This window comes from Triticum dicoccoides, chromosome 4B (genome assembly GCF_002162155.2).
Source record: "Triticum dicoccoides isolate Atlit2015 ecotype Zavitan chromosome 4B, WEW_v2.0, whole genome shotgun sequence".
Lineage (NCBI taxonomy): Eukaryota > Viridiplantae > Streptophyta > Magnoliopsida > Poales > Poaceae > Triticum > Triticum dicoccoides.
Genome location: NC_041387.1, coordinates 611,549,566 through 611,566,181, shown reverse-complemented (window position 1 = coordinate 611,566,181; position 16,616 = coordinate 611,549,566). Strand labels below are relative to the sequence as shown.

Below are 16,616 nucleotides of genomic sequence, written 5' to 3'. Positions count from 1 at the left end.
GATATTAGGATGTAAAGGAATGGATGTAGCAAACTCTCATCTAGATGAGAATTAAATAAGTCACATCTAACTCTTTGGTCTCGCCACTGTCGTCGACATGGACATGGACCAAGGAGAGATAGTTGTTCATTGTTAGGGTTGTTTGGACCCTCTTTGCTTTACCCTGGTCTGCACTTGACTTAAAACTCTATTTCTTCACTATCACAACTTTAGGGTGTAAATCAATTGATCCCTGAAATTGAAATAACAAGTTTCCTAAAGATCTTATAGGTTGGCATTATAGTGGATGAATCATGAACTAAGTTGATTTCTCCCATAATCTCGGAGATTAGAGAGGGATAGTTGTCCATGGCTAGCGCCATTTGAGCCCAAGCTGATTTGCCATCATCCGTATTTGACTAAAATTTATTTATTTATCGCCGCTACAATTTTAGCATGTAAAGAAATTGGTCCCTTCAGATTAAAGTTACTTTTCTAAAGGTTATAGGTTGTGGTAGACTTTCTAGATGCTTGTTTTGTTGTAATTATGATATGCATTATATAGGGTAGACTTCTTCATATCGTTGTACCTATTGGTACTTAATCTCTTGGTCGTTCTTTCACACACAAAAACATCTTGGTGGTTAGTATCTAGGAGTACTATACATCTCTGTACACGGATTATAACAAACATGGTTGGCTGATGACCTATAACAACACACATGGCGGCCTCGAAAAGGGTAACACGCTTTCCCATCTTCTTCTTCTTCTTCTTCTTCTTCTTCACATGGTTATCTACGAACTCTTCACACGCATCTAGCCACGGGGTGTCTAACACACACTTTTATTTTTGTAGACTTTGTTGAGCCTCCAAGCACGCAAGTTTGTAGGACATCAGCAACTTTTCTTAAGTGAATGACCTATGTTTATCAATCTATGGGAGATGTAGGTGAAAGTGCAACCATGTCCTTAATCATATTTTGATGTTGATGACAATATAATTATAGGGTACTAATATGTTTGCTAGGTAAATACACATGTTTTAGTCTCGTTAATACTTTATGAGAGGATCATAGGACCCCCCCCCCCAATGTTAAGTGACTCAAGACATGTGCGACAATGAAGACAAACAAAGTTTTTCTTTTTTCTTCAGTTATAGATATCCCGCACTATTAAAAGGACATCATATGGGTTGGCGAAAGATTTGCTCATCTCATTATCATCACAAAATTGCATTCCTATCCAGAAAAGTCCAATTCCAAAAGCCTAATCGAGTCCGAGAGTCAACATAGCAGAAGGGACACATTATGCCGGCAAAAATCTGTCGGACTGTCCGGCTTGCCTTTCCACAATACCAGTAGCCAAGACATCTGACCAAAAAAATATTCACAAGTCATTTTATCCGGCTAATTGTGCCAAGATAAAATAAGCCATATTTGAAGTTGGATGTTCCACGGACAAACCATTAGAAGGTATTTACATGCGGGCTAAGCCAGATCACTGATACGTCTCAGTCGTATCTACTTTTCCAAACACTTTTGCCCTTGTTTTGGACTCTAACTTGTATGATTTGAATGGAACTAATCCGGACTGACGTTGTTTTCAACAGAATTGCCATGATGTTGTTTTATGTGCAGAAAACAAAAGTTCTCGGAATGACCTGAAACTCCACGAAATATCTTAGAATAAATAATAAAAAATCATCGCCAAAGATAAAGACCAGGGGGGCTACACCCTGTCCACGAGGGTGGGGGGCGCCTCCCCCCTCCTGGGCGCGCCCCCTACCTCGTGGGCCCCCTGGAGACCCTCCGACGCCAACTCCAACTCCATATATTGGCTTTTGGGGAGAAAAGAATCAGAGAGAAGAAAATCATCACATTTTACGATATGGAGCCGCCGCCAAGCCCTAATCTCTCTCGGGAGGGCTGATCTGGAGTCCGTTTGGGGCTTCGGAGAGGGGGATTCGTCGCCGTTGTCATCATCAACCATCCTCCATCACCAATTTCATGATGCTCACCACCGTGCGTGCGTAATTCCATCGTAGGCTTGCTGGACGGTGATGGGTTGGATGAGATTTATCATGTAATCGAGTTAGTTTTGTTAGGGTTTGATCCCTAGTATCCACTATGTTCTGAGATTGATGTTGCTATGACTTTGCTATGCTTAATGCTTGTCACTAGGGCCCGAGTGCCATGATTTCAGATCTGAACCTATTATGTTTTCATGAATATATGTGAGTTCTTGATCCTATCTTGCAAGTCTATAGTCACCTACTATGTGTTATGATCCGGCAACCCAGAAGTGACAATAATCAGGACCAGTCCCGGTGATGACCATAGTTTGAGGAGTTCATGTATTCACTATGTGCTAATGCTTTGTTTCGGTTTTCTATTAAAAGGAGGCCTTAATATCCCATAGTTTCCAATAGGACCCCGCTGCCACGGGATGGTAGGACAAAAGATGTCATGCAAGTTCTTTTCCATAAGCACGTATGACTATATACGAAATACATGCCTACATTACATTGATGAATTGGAGCTAGTTCTGTGTCACCCTATGTTATGACTGTTACATGACGAACTGCATCCGGCATAATTATCCATCACTAATCCGGTGCCTACGAGTTTTCCATATACTGGTTCTTGCTTATTTACTTTTCCATTGCTACTGTTACAATTACTACAAAATACCAAAAACATTACTTTTGCTGTCTTTACTTTTGTTACTATTACCACCACTATCATATTACTTTGCTACTCAACACTTTGCTGCAGATACTAAGTTTCCAGGTGTGGTTGAATTGACAACTCAGCTGCTAATACTTGAGAATATTCTTTAGCTCCCCTTGTGTCGAATCAATAAATTTGGGTTGAATACTCTACCCTCGAAAACGGTTGCGGTCCCCTATACTTGTGGGTTATCAAGACCTTTTTCTGGCGCCGTTGCCGGGGAGCATAGCTCTATTCTTTGAGTCATTTGGGATTTATATCTGCTGGACACTATGAAGAACTTAAAAGACGATCGACCTACTATTTTGCCCTCAACTACGAGGGGAGGTAAGGAACTGCCATCTAGCTCTGTACTAGATTCTCCTTCCGTTATAAGTAAGCTTGCGACACCTAAACCTGCTACTGCTATGAATTCTGATATGTCGCATGTTATTGATGATGCCACTTCTGCTATGCATGATACTTATGATGAAACCACTTCTATGCTTGATACTACTGTGCCCCTTGGTGAATTTCTTGATGAACAAATTTCTAGATCTAGAGAAAGAGAAATTATTGAATCTGAATACGATGATGAGAGTGATGATGAGAATATGCCTGCTATTCCTGAGGGTTATCTTTTTGATGCGGAATCTTCTGCAGCTATTTTTGCTTGCCAGGATAGATACGAACTTAAGAGGCTGCTAGTTAAATGGAGTAAAGAATCTCTTAGAGATAGATTGAGACCCGACCCTGCTTTTGCTACTTCACCTATCCGTGTTCCCGATAAGGATTATTATGAATTTTCTGTTGATCCAGATATAATTACTTTGGTTGAATCTGATCCTTTCTATGGCTATGAATCTGAAACTGTTGTGGCACATCTTACTAAGTTAAATGATATAGCCGCCATGTTTACTAATGATGAGAGATCGCGCTACCTTTATTTACTCAAAATATTTCCGTTCTTATTAAAGGGTGATGCTAAGATATGGTTTAATTCTCTTGATCTTGGTTGTGTGCGTAGTCCCCAGGATATGATTTATTACTTCTCTGCTAAATATTTCCCTGCTCATAAGAAACAAGCTGCTTTGAGGGAAATATATAACTTCATGCAAATTGAAGAAGAGAGTCTCCCACAAGCTTGGGGGAGGCTTCTCAAGTTACTTAATGCTTTGCCTGATCACCCTCTTAAGAAACCTGAAATACTTGATATCTTTTATAATGGACTAACTGATGCTTCCAGAGATTACCTGGATAGTTGTGTTGGTTCTCTTTTCAGGGAAAGAATACCGGATGAAGCTGAAATTCTATTGAATAATATGTTGACAAATGGAAATAATTGGGCACCTCCCGAGCCACCTCCTGAGACAGCTCCAGAGCCAATTACTGAGCCTATTCCTAAACCAACTCCGAAAAAGAGAGGTGTTCTATTTCTTATTCCCGAAGATATGCAAGAGGCAAAGAAATCTATGAAAGAAAAAGGTATTAAAGCTGAAGATGTTAAGAATTTACCTCCTATTGAAGAAATACACGGTCTTAATTTACCGCCCGTTGAAGAAGTATATGATCTCAATTCGTTATTCACTGAAGAACCTCCTAATCCCGATATCCCGACACAGGTAGTAAAGGTAAATTCTCTCTATAGATATGATAAAGCTGAAGTCCCTCCTACTAAAATTGCTAGTCAGTGCTTGGATGAGTTTGATGACTTTATGTTTAAGCAAGATAACTTTAATGCTTATTTTGGTAGACAATTAAAACAGAATACCTTTATGATTAAACGCTTGGGTGATTTTATGGCTAATATTAGAGGTGAACTTAAACTTGTTAGCAAACATGCTTCTATGGTTACCACTCAAGTAGAACAAGTACTCAAAGCTCAGAAAGAAGTGCTTGATGAAATGAATAGTAAGAAAAATGATTATGCTATTAGAGTGGCTACTAGAACTGGTAGAATGACTCAGGAACCTTTGTATCCTGAAGGCCACCCTAAGAGGATCGAGCAAGATTCTCAGAGAAATAATATTGATGTACCTAGTTCTTCTAAAAGGAAGAAAAGAAAAATGATAGGACTTTGCAAACTTCTAGTGAACCTATTGCTGAACCACCTGAGAATCCAAATGATATCTCTATTTCTGATGCTGAAACACAATCAGGTGATGAACATGAACCTAGTGATAATGTTAACGATAATGTTCATGTTGATGCCCAACCTAGCAAAGACAATGATGTAGAGATTGAACCTGTTGTTGATCTTGATAACCCACAATCAAAGAATCAACGTTATGATAAAAGAGACTTCGTTGCTAGGAAACATGGTAAAGAAAGGGAACCATGGGTTCAGAAACCCATGCCTTTTCCTCCGAAACCATCCAAGAAAAAGGATGATGAGGATTTTGAGCGCTTTGCTGAAATGATTAGACCCATCTTTTTGTGTATGCGATTAACTGATGTGCTCAAAACAAATCCTTATGCTAAGTATATGAAGGATATCGTTACTAATAAAAGAAAGATACCGGAAGCTGAAATTTCCACCATGCTTGCTAATTATACTTTTAAGGGTGGTGTCGGTGTCAAAACCGGCGGATCTCGGGTAGGGGGTCCCGAACTGTGCGTCTAGGCGGATGGTAACAGGAGACAAGGGACACAATGTTTTTACCCAGGTTCGGGCCATCTCGATGGAGGTAAAACCCTACTCCTGCTTGATTAATATTGATGATATGGGTAGTACAAGAGTAGATCTACCACGAGATCAAAGTTGCTAAACCCTAGAAGCTAGCCTATGGTATGATTGTTGTTCGTCCTACGGACTAAAACCCTCCGGTTTATATAGACACCGGAGAGGGTTAGGGTTACACAGAGTCGGTTACAATGGTAGGAGATCTACATATCTGTATCGCCAAGCTTGCCTTCCACGCCAAGGAAAGTCCCATCCGGACACGGGACGAAGTCTTCAATCTTGTATCTTCACAGTCCAGGAGTCCGGCCAACGGTGATAGTTCGGCTATCCGGACACCCCCTAATCCATGACTCCCTCAGTAGCCCCTGAACCAGGCTTCAATGACGACGAGTCCGACACGCATATTGTCTTCGGCATTGCAAGGCGGGTTCCTCCTCCGAATACTTCATAGAAGATTTTGAACACAAGGATAGTGTCCGGCTCTCCAAAATAAGTTCCACATACCACCGTAGAGAGAATAATCTTTACACAAATTCAATCTGCTGACGTATTCTGCGGCGTGACATCACACCACGGCCAAGCCTTTATTGGAATCTATTTTACTGTCCCACCTCAGCGTGTTTAGCGAGGCGGCTTCCTTGGCACGTCTTATCAAAGTGGAGATCGTGCCCCCTTATTCCGGGATTCTCATCAATACGGGCGTGGGTAATCCAACCGCTCCATTGACTACGGCGCTTGGGAGATAAGCGAGTTTCACCAGGCTGGTGGGGACGCATAGTTTCGTCCGTCCATATAAGGGGATAAGGATCCACCTTTTTACCTACGCCTTCTTCCTCCTTTGCTTATCCATTTCCGCGCACTCGAGCTCCAGCGCCCAACTCCGCACATCTCGCCTCAACCTTCCCCAGCCATGTCCGGAGTGGGAGGCAAGTGGATGGCCTCCTCTGTCACGGAGGGGCACATCAAAAAGTTGAGGAAAGCCGGATACCTGCATAATGACATTGCGCACCGGCTTCCAGACGAGGGGCAACTCGCCCCCAACCCCAGGCCCCATGAGAGGGTGGTGTTCCTTCCCCATTTCCTCCGTGGATTGGGATTCCCACTCCACCCATTTGTCCGAGGGCTCATGTTCTACTACGGCCTAGATTTCCACGATCTCGCCCCAAATTTCATCCTCAACATCTCAGCGTTTATCGTTGTGTGTGAGGCCTTCCTCCGCATCAAGCCCCACTTCGGCTTATGTCTGAAGACCTTCAATGTCAAGCCGAAGGTAGTGAGCGGCCAGCAGGCGGAGTGCGGAGGCGCCATGGTGGGAAAGATGCCCAACGTCATATGGCTCGAGGGCTCATTCGTGGAAACTATCAAAGGGTGGCAATCGGGGTGGTTTTACATCACCGAGCCGCGTGACCCTGAATGGGCAGCGGCCCCCGAATTCCGATCTGGCATCCCCACATGGCTCACCTCCTGGAAAGATAAGGGCCTGACATGGGGTGATTCGGAAGAGCTGACCGGACTCCAAACCTGTGTCCAAAACCTTGTGAACAAGAAGATCAAGCTCGCCAACGTAGTACAGGTCATGCTCATCCGCCGGATCCTCCCGTGCCAACAACGGGCCTTCAACTTGTGGGAGTTTGATCCGGCACAACACCAAACCTTGAGCAGGCTTTTCGACACTACGTACGAAGATGCCTGGAAGGTGCTGTTCAAGGGCGCCGAGGCTCCCGCATCTGCTACCGAAGATCGCGGATTCAGCTCGCAGCGTCAAGCTGGTGAGGTAAGCTATTTTACCCTTTACAGGACACTTGTTTTTCATAGTTTGACTCTATGCGGGATCTAAACTCCCCTACCTTTGACAGGCCTGGCAGAAGAAGTCCGGGCAGGTTAACTATCCGGCTCCCTTACCAGAAGACCCAGCGGACGCCCGATTGACGGGGCTGCTGGTTCTGGCACCTCACGTGGTGCCGGATAAGAAGTCCAAGAAGAAGGCCACGGGAACCCGAAAGAGTTCCCGTCATTAGGTGTTATCGGACTCATCGTACAATGACTCCGAGGCGGACTCCTCCCGCGAAGACGAGGAGGAGAAAAAAGAGGCTTCTCCCCCAGCAGGGGGAGAGAAGAAAAGGAAGGCCTCCCCAACTGGGGAGGCCGGAGGGTCCAAGAAGGGAAGGACCCTTCCTCCGGACTACTCCACCAACGTCGACGATGGCGAAGAGGAGTGGCCGCCGAGGGCTAAGCCCCTAGCAACATCGTAAGTGTCCGGATACCAGAATAATTCATGATTTTTCATTTGTCGCATAGTGTCTTCTAATGCCGAATACAACCATGTAGCCCGCCCAAGGACGGGCTCCCCGCTTCGTTGAGCGGCTCCCTGGATTCGTCGGATGTGAATAGCACTTCACTCCCGACCGCCTCCTCCCCTCATGACGCAGACGACGCCGCGGTGGAGTCCCAAAAGGGGCCCGACCAGGAGGAGGTGGTCCCGGACTCCGGGCGCAAAGGGGGCCAAACCCTAGAGGGCTCTAAGTCCGGCCCTGTGCCGAACTCCGTACCGGAACCTTCAGTGGTTCCGAAGTCCAGCCGGCGGCCCGTTCGTAAGAAGGGCGAGACTGCGACGCCGGTGGGCTCCGTCCAACCGGAGGCACCAGACAGCTTGCTGGAGGCGCTTAACAGCGCCTCCATCAACGAGGAGCACCGCACTATCATGAGTGCGGTGATCCAGAAAGTTTAGTCCGCCAAGAGCGGGCTGACTGAAGCCTGTACCAGCCTTCTAACAGGCTTTGAGGTAATTTTTTAAGATATGTAAGAATATTACCGCATAGACAGTAGCCCCTGATGCTTAGTTCGGTGTTCGGAAAGAAAAGCCGAGCTGAGGATCTAAAAAGATATACGCAGGAGTCTAACATAAATATGTCAATATGGGAATGCAGGCTGCACTGCTGACCTCTGCCGCATTGACTGCGGAGGTTAATGCTTTGAAGGAGAGCCTCGAGCGGTCCGAGAACGAGCTCGGCCTTGGCAAGAAGCAGCTCGGGGACAAGGAAGGTAAGTAATACCTTATTAAAGTAATACCTTATAGAAAGGATTTGGTTGCAAAAAATGACAGGAATAACGTGAGTATTGCAGGGGACACGAACAAGGTGGCGACCCTGAAGGAAGCGGTGTCCAAGGCCGAAAACAGTGCGGCCGCGGAGCGCATCGAGCGAGAGAAGCAGGAGGCTCGGGTGGCGGAGGTGCGGCAAGAGCTCCAGGCTCTCGTGGAAAAACACGAGAGTTTGGAGCGTGACTCGAAGACTCGAGAGTCCGAGATCGCCTTGGCTCTTGAGAGTGCCAAAGCCGCTAAGGACGAAGCCCAGAAGGCCCTCCAGGAGATTGAGGCGATAAAAAAGATAGCAGCGGGTAAGGCATTCTTCATGCAAAGCAAGCATGTAAAAGTGAATTATCTGTTACTTACCCGGATTCGAAGCTCTCCAGGAGCGTTCGCAGATCTGCCCTGTAGTGTGTCCGATGCTGCCGCGTTCTACCGAGCCCAGGAGGGGAGCTCGACGGAAAAGGTGTTCTGGTATCAATATGCCAACCAGCTGAAGCAGCTGGTCGAGCTCCACAAGGTGGTCGAACAGGCCATGAAGAGCCTCATAGTTCGGGTGTGGCCTAAAGAAGCCATGCCTGGGAGCTACTTCGGTCTGGTGCGGCGGCTGGTGGACGCCTGTCCATGGATTGAAGTCATCAAGCGTTCCGTCTGCATTGAAGGTGCCCGTCGGGCCCTTGCCTGTGCTAAAGTGCACTGGGGCAAGATGAACGCCGAGAAGCTTGTGACGGACGCGCCACCGCCGGGCAGGGAGTATCGCAGGCCCGAGATGTACTATGAGGGCGTCCTGAAGGGTGCCCGCCTTATAGCGGGTGAATGCTCCAAAGATGTAATTTTTGAGTAGACTCGCATTTGTTATCCTGTACACTGAAAACTTTGTTCATATGCGCTGAGCAACGCTTGTTTAATTTAAAATATTACCTTCTGTGCGGCCGTTTATCAAATTTGAGAGATGGCGAGTCGTTGGCTTCAGCCCCCATGCCACGAGTGCTGGGGTGTTCGGCATAAACTTGAGCGCTCTTGTTCCCATTCTTGGGTCCTTCGAGGGAGGCGTTCAACACGACGAACGAGGCAACCGGACTATAATGCTTGAACACTCTCACTTAGCCATAGAATTCTATAATTTTAAATTTCGGCGAAGCCCCTGGTATTCGGAAGACCGAGTTTGGGGCGCTATCCACGCCTTGGCTGGACAATGCCGACTCCTCTCTCTAAGCGGCATGAGTCTTTAGGGACCCAAAAAAACCTCTCGAACAGCGACCGGCTCTTGCCCTATCATGACGGTCAGTTTTAGCTTTCTCCACTGAGGTGCTCAACCCAGCTCAACCGGGGCACAATCGCAGTGGTTCTCCCAGCGCTACCTTAGCCAATATAACAGAACGTAAGGTACCAAAACATGGGAGCCGAGCAAACCCAACTATTGACCCAAGACATGATTCGGAGCCGATGCATATAATGCTATAAGTTCGGGGTGCCGCACTTGTGAACGTGTTTGGACTTATCACACCATGTGTTGGGGTACTTAAGCCCCTGGTGTATTGACCGTACCAAGTTGTACGGGTGCAACATGTCATAGATGAACATTTATGGAGAAAAAAAGGAATGCAATAATAAGCAGAAGCTATGTATTGTTTATTCAAAAGATACTGCAATGAAAGCAGAACGATACAAATAGTGTGATAAGCAAGGGATGGGACTATTTAACATGTCCCCCTCCAGGGGTAGGCTGCGGGATGGTATGTAAAACAGGTATACTGCTCGTAATAGAGACCACCTGGACACTCGACGTAGCTTTTCTGCTTCCCTGGCTGTTGCATCGTGAGTTCGGTGATTCTACTGCCGGACAGGGCTTCTGGAAAACGGAGTCATGAGAATAAGAAAAAAAAGAATGACACAATTGGGAGCCCCTGGTGCGGTTGAGCCACACTCTGGGCATGCCATGGTCGTGCCCCTCCCCTATGCCCATGGTATCTCCAGAGCGTAGTTATGTACGCGTGGTACTGGTCTCGCGATTTTGCGAGGGCTGGTATCGGTGTCAAAACAGGCGGATCTCGGGTAGGGGGTCCCGAACTGTGCGTCTAGGCGGATGGTAACAGGAGACAAGGGACACGATGTTTTTATCCAGGTTCGGGCCCTCTCGATGGAGGTAAAACCCTACTCATGCTTGATTGATATTGATGATATGGGTAGTACAAGAGTGGATCTACCACGAGATCAAGGAGGCTAAACCCTAGAAGCTAGCCTATGGTATGCTTGTTGTAATGGTTGTTCGTCCTACGGACTAAACCCTCCGGTTTATATAGACACCGAAGAGGGCTAGGGTTACACAGAGTCGGTTACAATGGTAGGAGATCTACATATCCGTATTGCCAAGCTTGCCTTCCACGCCAAGGAAAGTCCCATCCGGACACGGGACAAAGTCTTCGATCTTGTATCTTCATAGTCTTGGAGACCGACCGATGATGATAGTCCGGCTATCCGGACACCCCCTAGTCCAGGACTCCCTCAGTAGCCCCTGAACCAGGCTTCAATGACGATGAGTCCGGCGCGCATATTGTCTTCGGCATTGCAAGGCGGGTTCCTCCTTCGAATAATTCATAGAAGATTGTGAACACCAGGATAGTGTCCGGCTCTGCAAAATAAATTCCACATACCACCGTAGAGAGAATATTATGTACACAAGTTCAATCTGCTGACGTATTTTGTGGCGTGACGTCACACCACCACCAAGCCTTTAGTTGAATCGTTTTTATTATACCACCTCAGCGCGTTTAGCGAAGCAGTTTCCTTGGCACGTCTTGTCGAAGCAGAGATCGTGTTCCCCTTATTCCGGGATTCCCATCAATACGGACGTGGGTAACCCAACCGCGCCCGTTGCCACACCTCCTCCATCGAAGGTGAGTCCCAAAAGGTTACGGGGACGGCTCTTGGTATTCTCCCTCTTTATAATGAGACCAAGGCACGTTTCTTTTCTTCAATCCTCAATCGAATCTGCCTCTCGCCCCGAGTTCCAACACCTAGAGCCCCAGATTCGAGCGTCCCGGACCTTCAACAATGTCCGGCTCCGACCTACAGGGCCGGTGGATGCCCTCCTCCATCACGGAAGAGGACGTGCTAAAGCTGAGAGAAGCCAGGTACCTGACCTATGAGATTTCGCATAGGTTGCCCGCCAAAGGGCAAGTCATTCCTACTCCCGAGCCCGGCGAGAGCGTCGTGTTTGTGTCCCACCTCCGTCGGGGTTTAGGCTTCCCGATGGATCCTTTTGTGAGAGGGCTCATGTTTTACTATGGGTTGGAATTCGACGACTTGGCTCCGGAGTCCATCCTCCACATCTCATCATTCATTGTCGTCTGCGAAGCCTTCCTCCGCACTACCCCTCACTTCGGTTTGTGGCTCAAAACCTTCAACGTGGAACCGAAGATGATCGAGGGGCGTCAAGAAGAGTGCGGAGGGGTGGTTATAGGTAGGAGGGCCGATGCTCCATGGCCCGAGGGCTCTTTCCAGGAGGAGCTCGGCTTGTGGCAACAGGAGTGGTTCTATATTACCGCTCCCAGGGGCAGCAGGCAGAAGCCGCCACCCATCTTTCGCTCGGGCCCTCCACAACGGCTGATGTCATGGGTCAACCAAGGGCTCAACTGGGGGCCGTCAAAGGATGTACCCCTATTGCAGGGCCGGATTCGAGACCTCCAAGAGAGGGAGATCAATCTGGTCGTAGTGATGCAGGTTATGCTGATTCGGCGTCTTCTGCCCTGCAAACGTCGCCCCCTCCGTCTGTGGGAGTTCAATCCAGAGAGGCCACGAGCTCTCCAACACTTCATGGGCACTACACCCGTGGAAATGTACAAATTGTTCTTCGGATCACAAGAAGTGTGTCCGGAATTGACCGAGGATGCCGGCCTAAGCTTCAATCGCCCGGATGCTCAAGTAAGTAGCCATGTGTACGGACACACTATTTGTTTGCGTATTCTTGAATTTGCCTTTTAACCAATCGTCCTTTGAATAGGAGTGGATAGCGCAAGCGAAACTAATACGGTGTCCGGCCCCCCTCCCGGAGACCGCGTCGGATCCCGTGCTGGTCAGGATGCTGGAGGTTGCGCCTTCGGAGGAAGGCAAAGGGGAAAACAGAGAAACTACCGCCTCTACCAAGGAGGCTTTAGAGAAAGGGGGGATCGAGAATCCCTCCTTCCAAGGGGAGAAGAGGACCGCTTCCGAAAACCCAGAGGCCAAGGCCTCGAAGCAGGGGAAGAGATCTTCACCAGAGGGTCCTGCGTCCGGGGAGGCCCCGGCCGCACTATCTCCCCTAAGGAATCATCCCTCCAGCGAGCCATAAGTAGGAAAAGGGGAGTTCTGTAATAAGGTACATCCCTATTTTTGCTTCTGAGGATAACCGAAGTTTTTACCTGGTAGTTTGGATCTCCGTCCTTCTCAGCTGAGCTCGTCTTTAGGGGACCTTCGTCCGGAAATGATGGAGAGCGAGACGCCTCCATCTGCCATGCCGTCGGGCGGGGCGGACGACCCTGAGGTGTCATCATGGAGGGTATCCCCGAGTCCGGCAGGGCCGGAGAGTTCGGCACCGATTGGTGTACGGCCGGGGGAGCTGAAGGATCTGCTTGAGAAGGCGTCTATCTCAGAAGATCACCGTACATTGATGAGTATGGTGATTGAAAGAATTTCATCCGCCAAGGGCGGGTTGCATGATGCCGTTAGAAGTTTGCTGGCAGGGTTTGAGGTACGTAAAAATGACATATCTTTTGACAGTTTTACACATAAAGTGCGCCATGTATAGATAGTAGCCCCTGAGACTCGGTATGTTGTCGGAAACGACAGCGTGCCGAGGATCATAATCTCAGGTATTAATTCCTGCCTTTCCTATGCAGGTGGCGGATAGTCTGGTGGCCAGCCGGGCTGATGGAGTTGCCGAGCTGAAGCGGCAACTCGACGTTGCGGATGCGGACATCGCGCTGGTCAAAAAACGACTTGACGAGTCACAAGGTAGGTTGTTTCTCCGTGGTCACCTAGTAAGGGAGCTGATGCCCATTCCTTACAACATGTATGCTTAATGCAGATGGTGCCGCTGCTGTGGAGGACCTTCGGGCAGAGCTTGCTCAAGCCAAGGAGCAGGCCAGAAGGAGTGATGCGGCTGCCTCGAAGGCCGCCGAAGAGCTAGAAGCCGAAAGGGCTGCTCACTGCCGAAGCAGGGAGGAGACGGCCGGAATGGCCGTGAAGCTGAAGGATGTTACCAACCGCTATGAGGTTCTTAAAAAAGAACGCCGAGCGGAGCAAGAAGACCTGAAGAAGGCCACCGCCAAAGCCAAGGATGCCCGTTCTGCAATGAGGGCTATAAAGGAGGAGCTGCGTCAGGCCGGAGACATTGCGGTTGGCAAGCCCTTTCTGCTGCGCGGGAAGTTCACAGATCAGAAGTATGCTCAGCTTGGCCAACTGTGGGGTCTGGAGGATCCTTATATGGATTTAGAGGCGAGTGCGGCAGATGCTGTTGTGCACTTCCGAAGTCAAAAGGATCACGAGAAGGAAGAGCTTTTTTGGTCTCAATTCCACAGTCCGGAGCGTTCACTTCCGTTGACCGATCGGTTGGCTGAGTGGGCTGAGCTGAATAGATTGTCCGGATTGGCGATGACGGATGTAGTGACTCATCTGTGGCTGGATAAGCTGAAGCCGAAGAGTTATTTCGGCTTATTGCAGCAATTCCTTGGGGCGGTGCCGCATATCAAGGCGGTGAAGCGGTCGGCATGCATAGAGGGTGCGCGGATGGCGCTCGCCCGTGTGAAGACACATTGGACGGAAATGGATGCCACCGCTGTTGCAACCTGGGGTTCGGACGAGAGTCGGTTACCCGCCGAGCACTATTTCGGGGAGGTCCTGTGGGGCGCTCGTGTAGTAGAGTCGCAGTGCTCAAAAAATGTCATGTTCAGATGATCTTTATGGTTTGTAAAATGATATTCATAATATAAGCGCTTTTTATACTTGTGCGTTCAAGCATTGGAATATCTCCTATTCGGCCGTTAATGTATACTTGTGTATAACCTGAAAGATGGCAGTCTTTGGCTTCAGCCCCCACGCACATGGTGCGGGGGTGTTTGCAAAATAGCGCATTTTCACACTTAATCCAATGTCTTGGTCCTGTGAAGGAGGTGGTAGCGTAGCAAACGAGGTAACCGGACTATAATGCTTTATCACTTTCACTTAGCCATAGGAGTTCGAAGGTGGGGCTACGATATAGCCCCTAGGGGCACCGCGCTCTCCGGATTTGGGGCGCGTGTGTGCCTGACCGGGAAACAGTCCTTCGTCAAAGCAGAGGAATCCTAAACATTCCAGAAGTCGATCGAGTGGTTGACCAGTCTCTCGCTACATCATGACAGTCAGTTTTCGGCTTTCTCTACTGAGGTGCTCGCCCGGCCGAACCGGGGCACAATCGCAGTAGTTCTCCTGGTGCCACGTTAGCCGATGATACGGAACATAAGGCAGCAAAACACAGGAGCCGGACAAACCCAACATTTGACCAAAGACATGATTCGGAGCTGATGCATATAAGGCCTAACTCGAGACGCCGAACACTCCCTGAGGTGTTCGGTCTTTATGATGACGGGCAGATCAATGCCCTAAGCCCCTAGTGTCCAGGTACGCGCGAAATCCTCTGACGTGGCCGATGCCAAAACGTCAGCCTCCTCTCTGGTTATGGTAAGAAACCAGGGGATGTATAGCAACAAGAGACAGTAAAAAAGGTTTACGCAGGGTCTTAATCTGAAAAGAATCCTTGCAACGGGTCCCTACTGCACGTCTGTGCCTGTGTCTCCGTTGTGCTGTATCCTGGACGGGTGTAACACGCTGTTTATCTGTAAAAGAGAGGAACTTAGTTTGAAAAGAAAGCGTGTGAAAAGTGTATTTAAAATAGAGTATGAAGAAATAAATAAAGTTGAGCTTTTATTGGCTCTTATTGTTCATACGTGCAGCCCCTTATGAAGGGGTGTGCGGCTAGAAAGCCCCTTGTTTATTTGTGTCGGACTCACCTAGCCGTGTTCGGGGTCTTGAGCAACCTTGTAAGGAGATGATGCCGCGTGGACCGGGCATTTTAAGTGTAAGAGACGCGTAGTGCGGTATTGCGTTAAAGCGTGCGAAAGCTTCATGTCCCAATAGTGCTTGATGGCTACTTTCAAATGGGGCGACATGGAAGATTAGCTTTTCGCAACGGAAGTTGTCGGGTGATCCAAACACAACTTCTAGTAATAAGGAACCCGTGGACTTGGCATAAGGGCCTGGCGTCACTCCTTTGAAGGAAGTGCGGCTATGGCGAATTTTAGTAGGGTCTATCCCCAACTTGCGGATTGTGTCCGGATATAGCAGGTTTAAATCGCTGCCGCCATCCATCAGGACTTGTGTAAATTGTAGTCCGTCGATTATAGGATCCAATATCAGAGCAGTCCATCCTGCATTTCGAGTACTTCTAGAATAATCCAGGTGGTCGAAAGTAATTGGTTTTGACATCCAATCTCGGGGTTCCGCTGGGGTGGACCGTGCGACGCGCACTTTAGCGTGTGCTGCACTATTGTTCCGTATTATCACATGAAGTGAGTTTACTGTTTTGACTTCTTGTGGGAAAGTCTTTTGTCTTCCGGCGCTCTGCTGGTGGGGTTCGTCGTCGTCCTCGCTTGGCGTGTCGAGCCCCTTGTGTTCGGCATTGAGTCGGCCGGACTGTTTGAAGACCCAACAATCTCGGTGGGTGTGGTTTGCCGGCTTCCCGGGGGTACTGTGGATTTGACATATCCGATCCAAAAATTTTCTTAGGTTGGATAGCTCGTCACTGTTGTCCTTAAGAGGCAGTGTTTTGTTGTTCGGCCGCGAGCTTTTGAATCCGGCATTGACCGTCGTGTTCTTTGGGCCCTTATCTTTATTTTGGCGCTGATCCTTTCTGCGTCATGATTTTCCGTTTCCATCTCTGATCTCGGATGTACTCGGGTTGCTGGTGCTGCATCTTGCTAGTCAGCTATCTTCCCCCGCACAAAAGCGGGTCATGAGGCTTGTCAGTGCGGCCATTGTTCTTGGCTTTTCCTCGCCGAGGTGTCTAGCGAGCCATTCGTCTCGGACGTTATGTTTAAAAGCTGCTGAGGCTTCAGCGTCCAGACAGTCGACTATTTGGTTCTTTTTG

The 16,616-nt window shown here is 48.4% G+C and overlaps 1 protein-coding gene across 1 annotated transcript; it reads right to left on the bottom strand.

The window, feature by feature from the left end:
* Positions 1-15,445: 15,445 nt before the first annotated feature.
* On the bottom strand, positions 15,446-15,946 carry LOC119292887 (the record flags this gene model as incomplete). Its single annotated transcript, XM_037571562.1, has 1 exon — positions 15,446-15,946. A coding segment is annotated over one exon (501 nt), but the record flags the coding sequence as incomplete, so codon positions are not given.
* Positions 15,947-16,616: the final 670 nt, after the last annotated feature.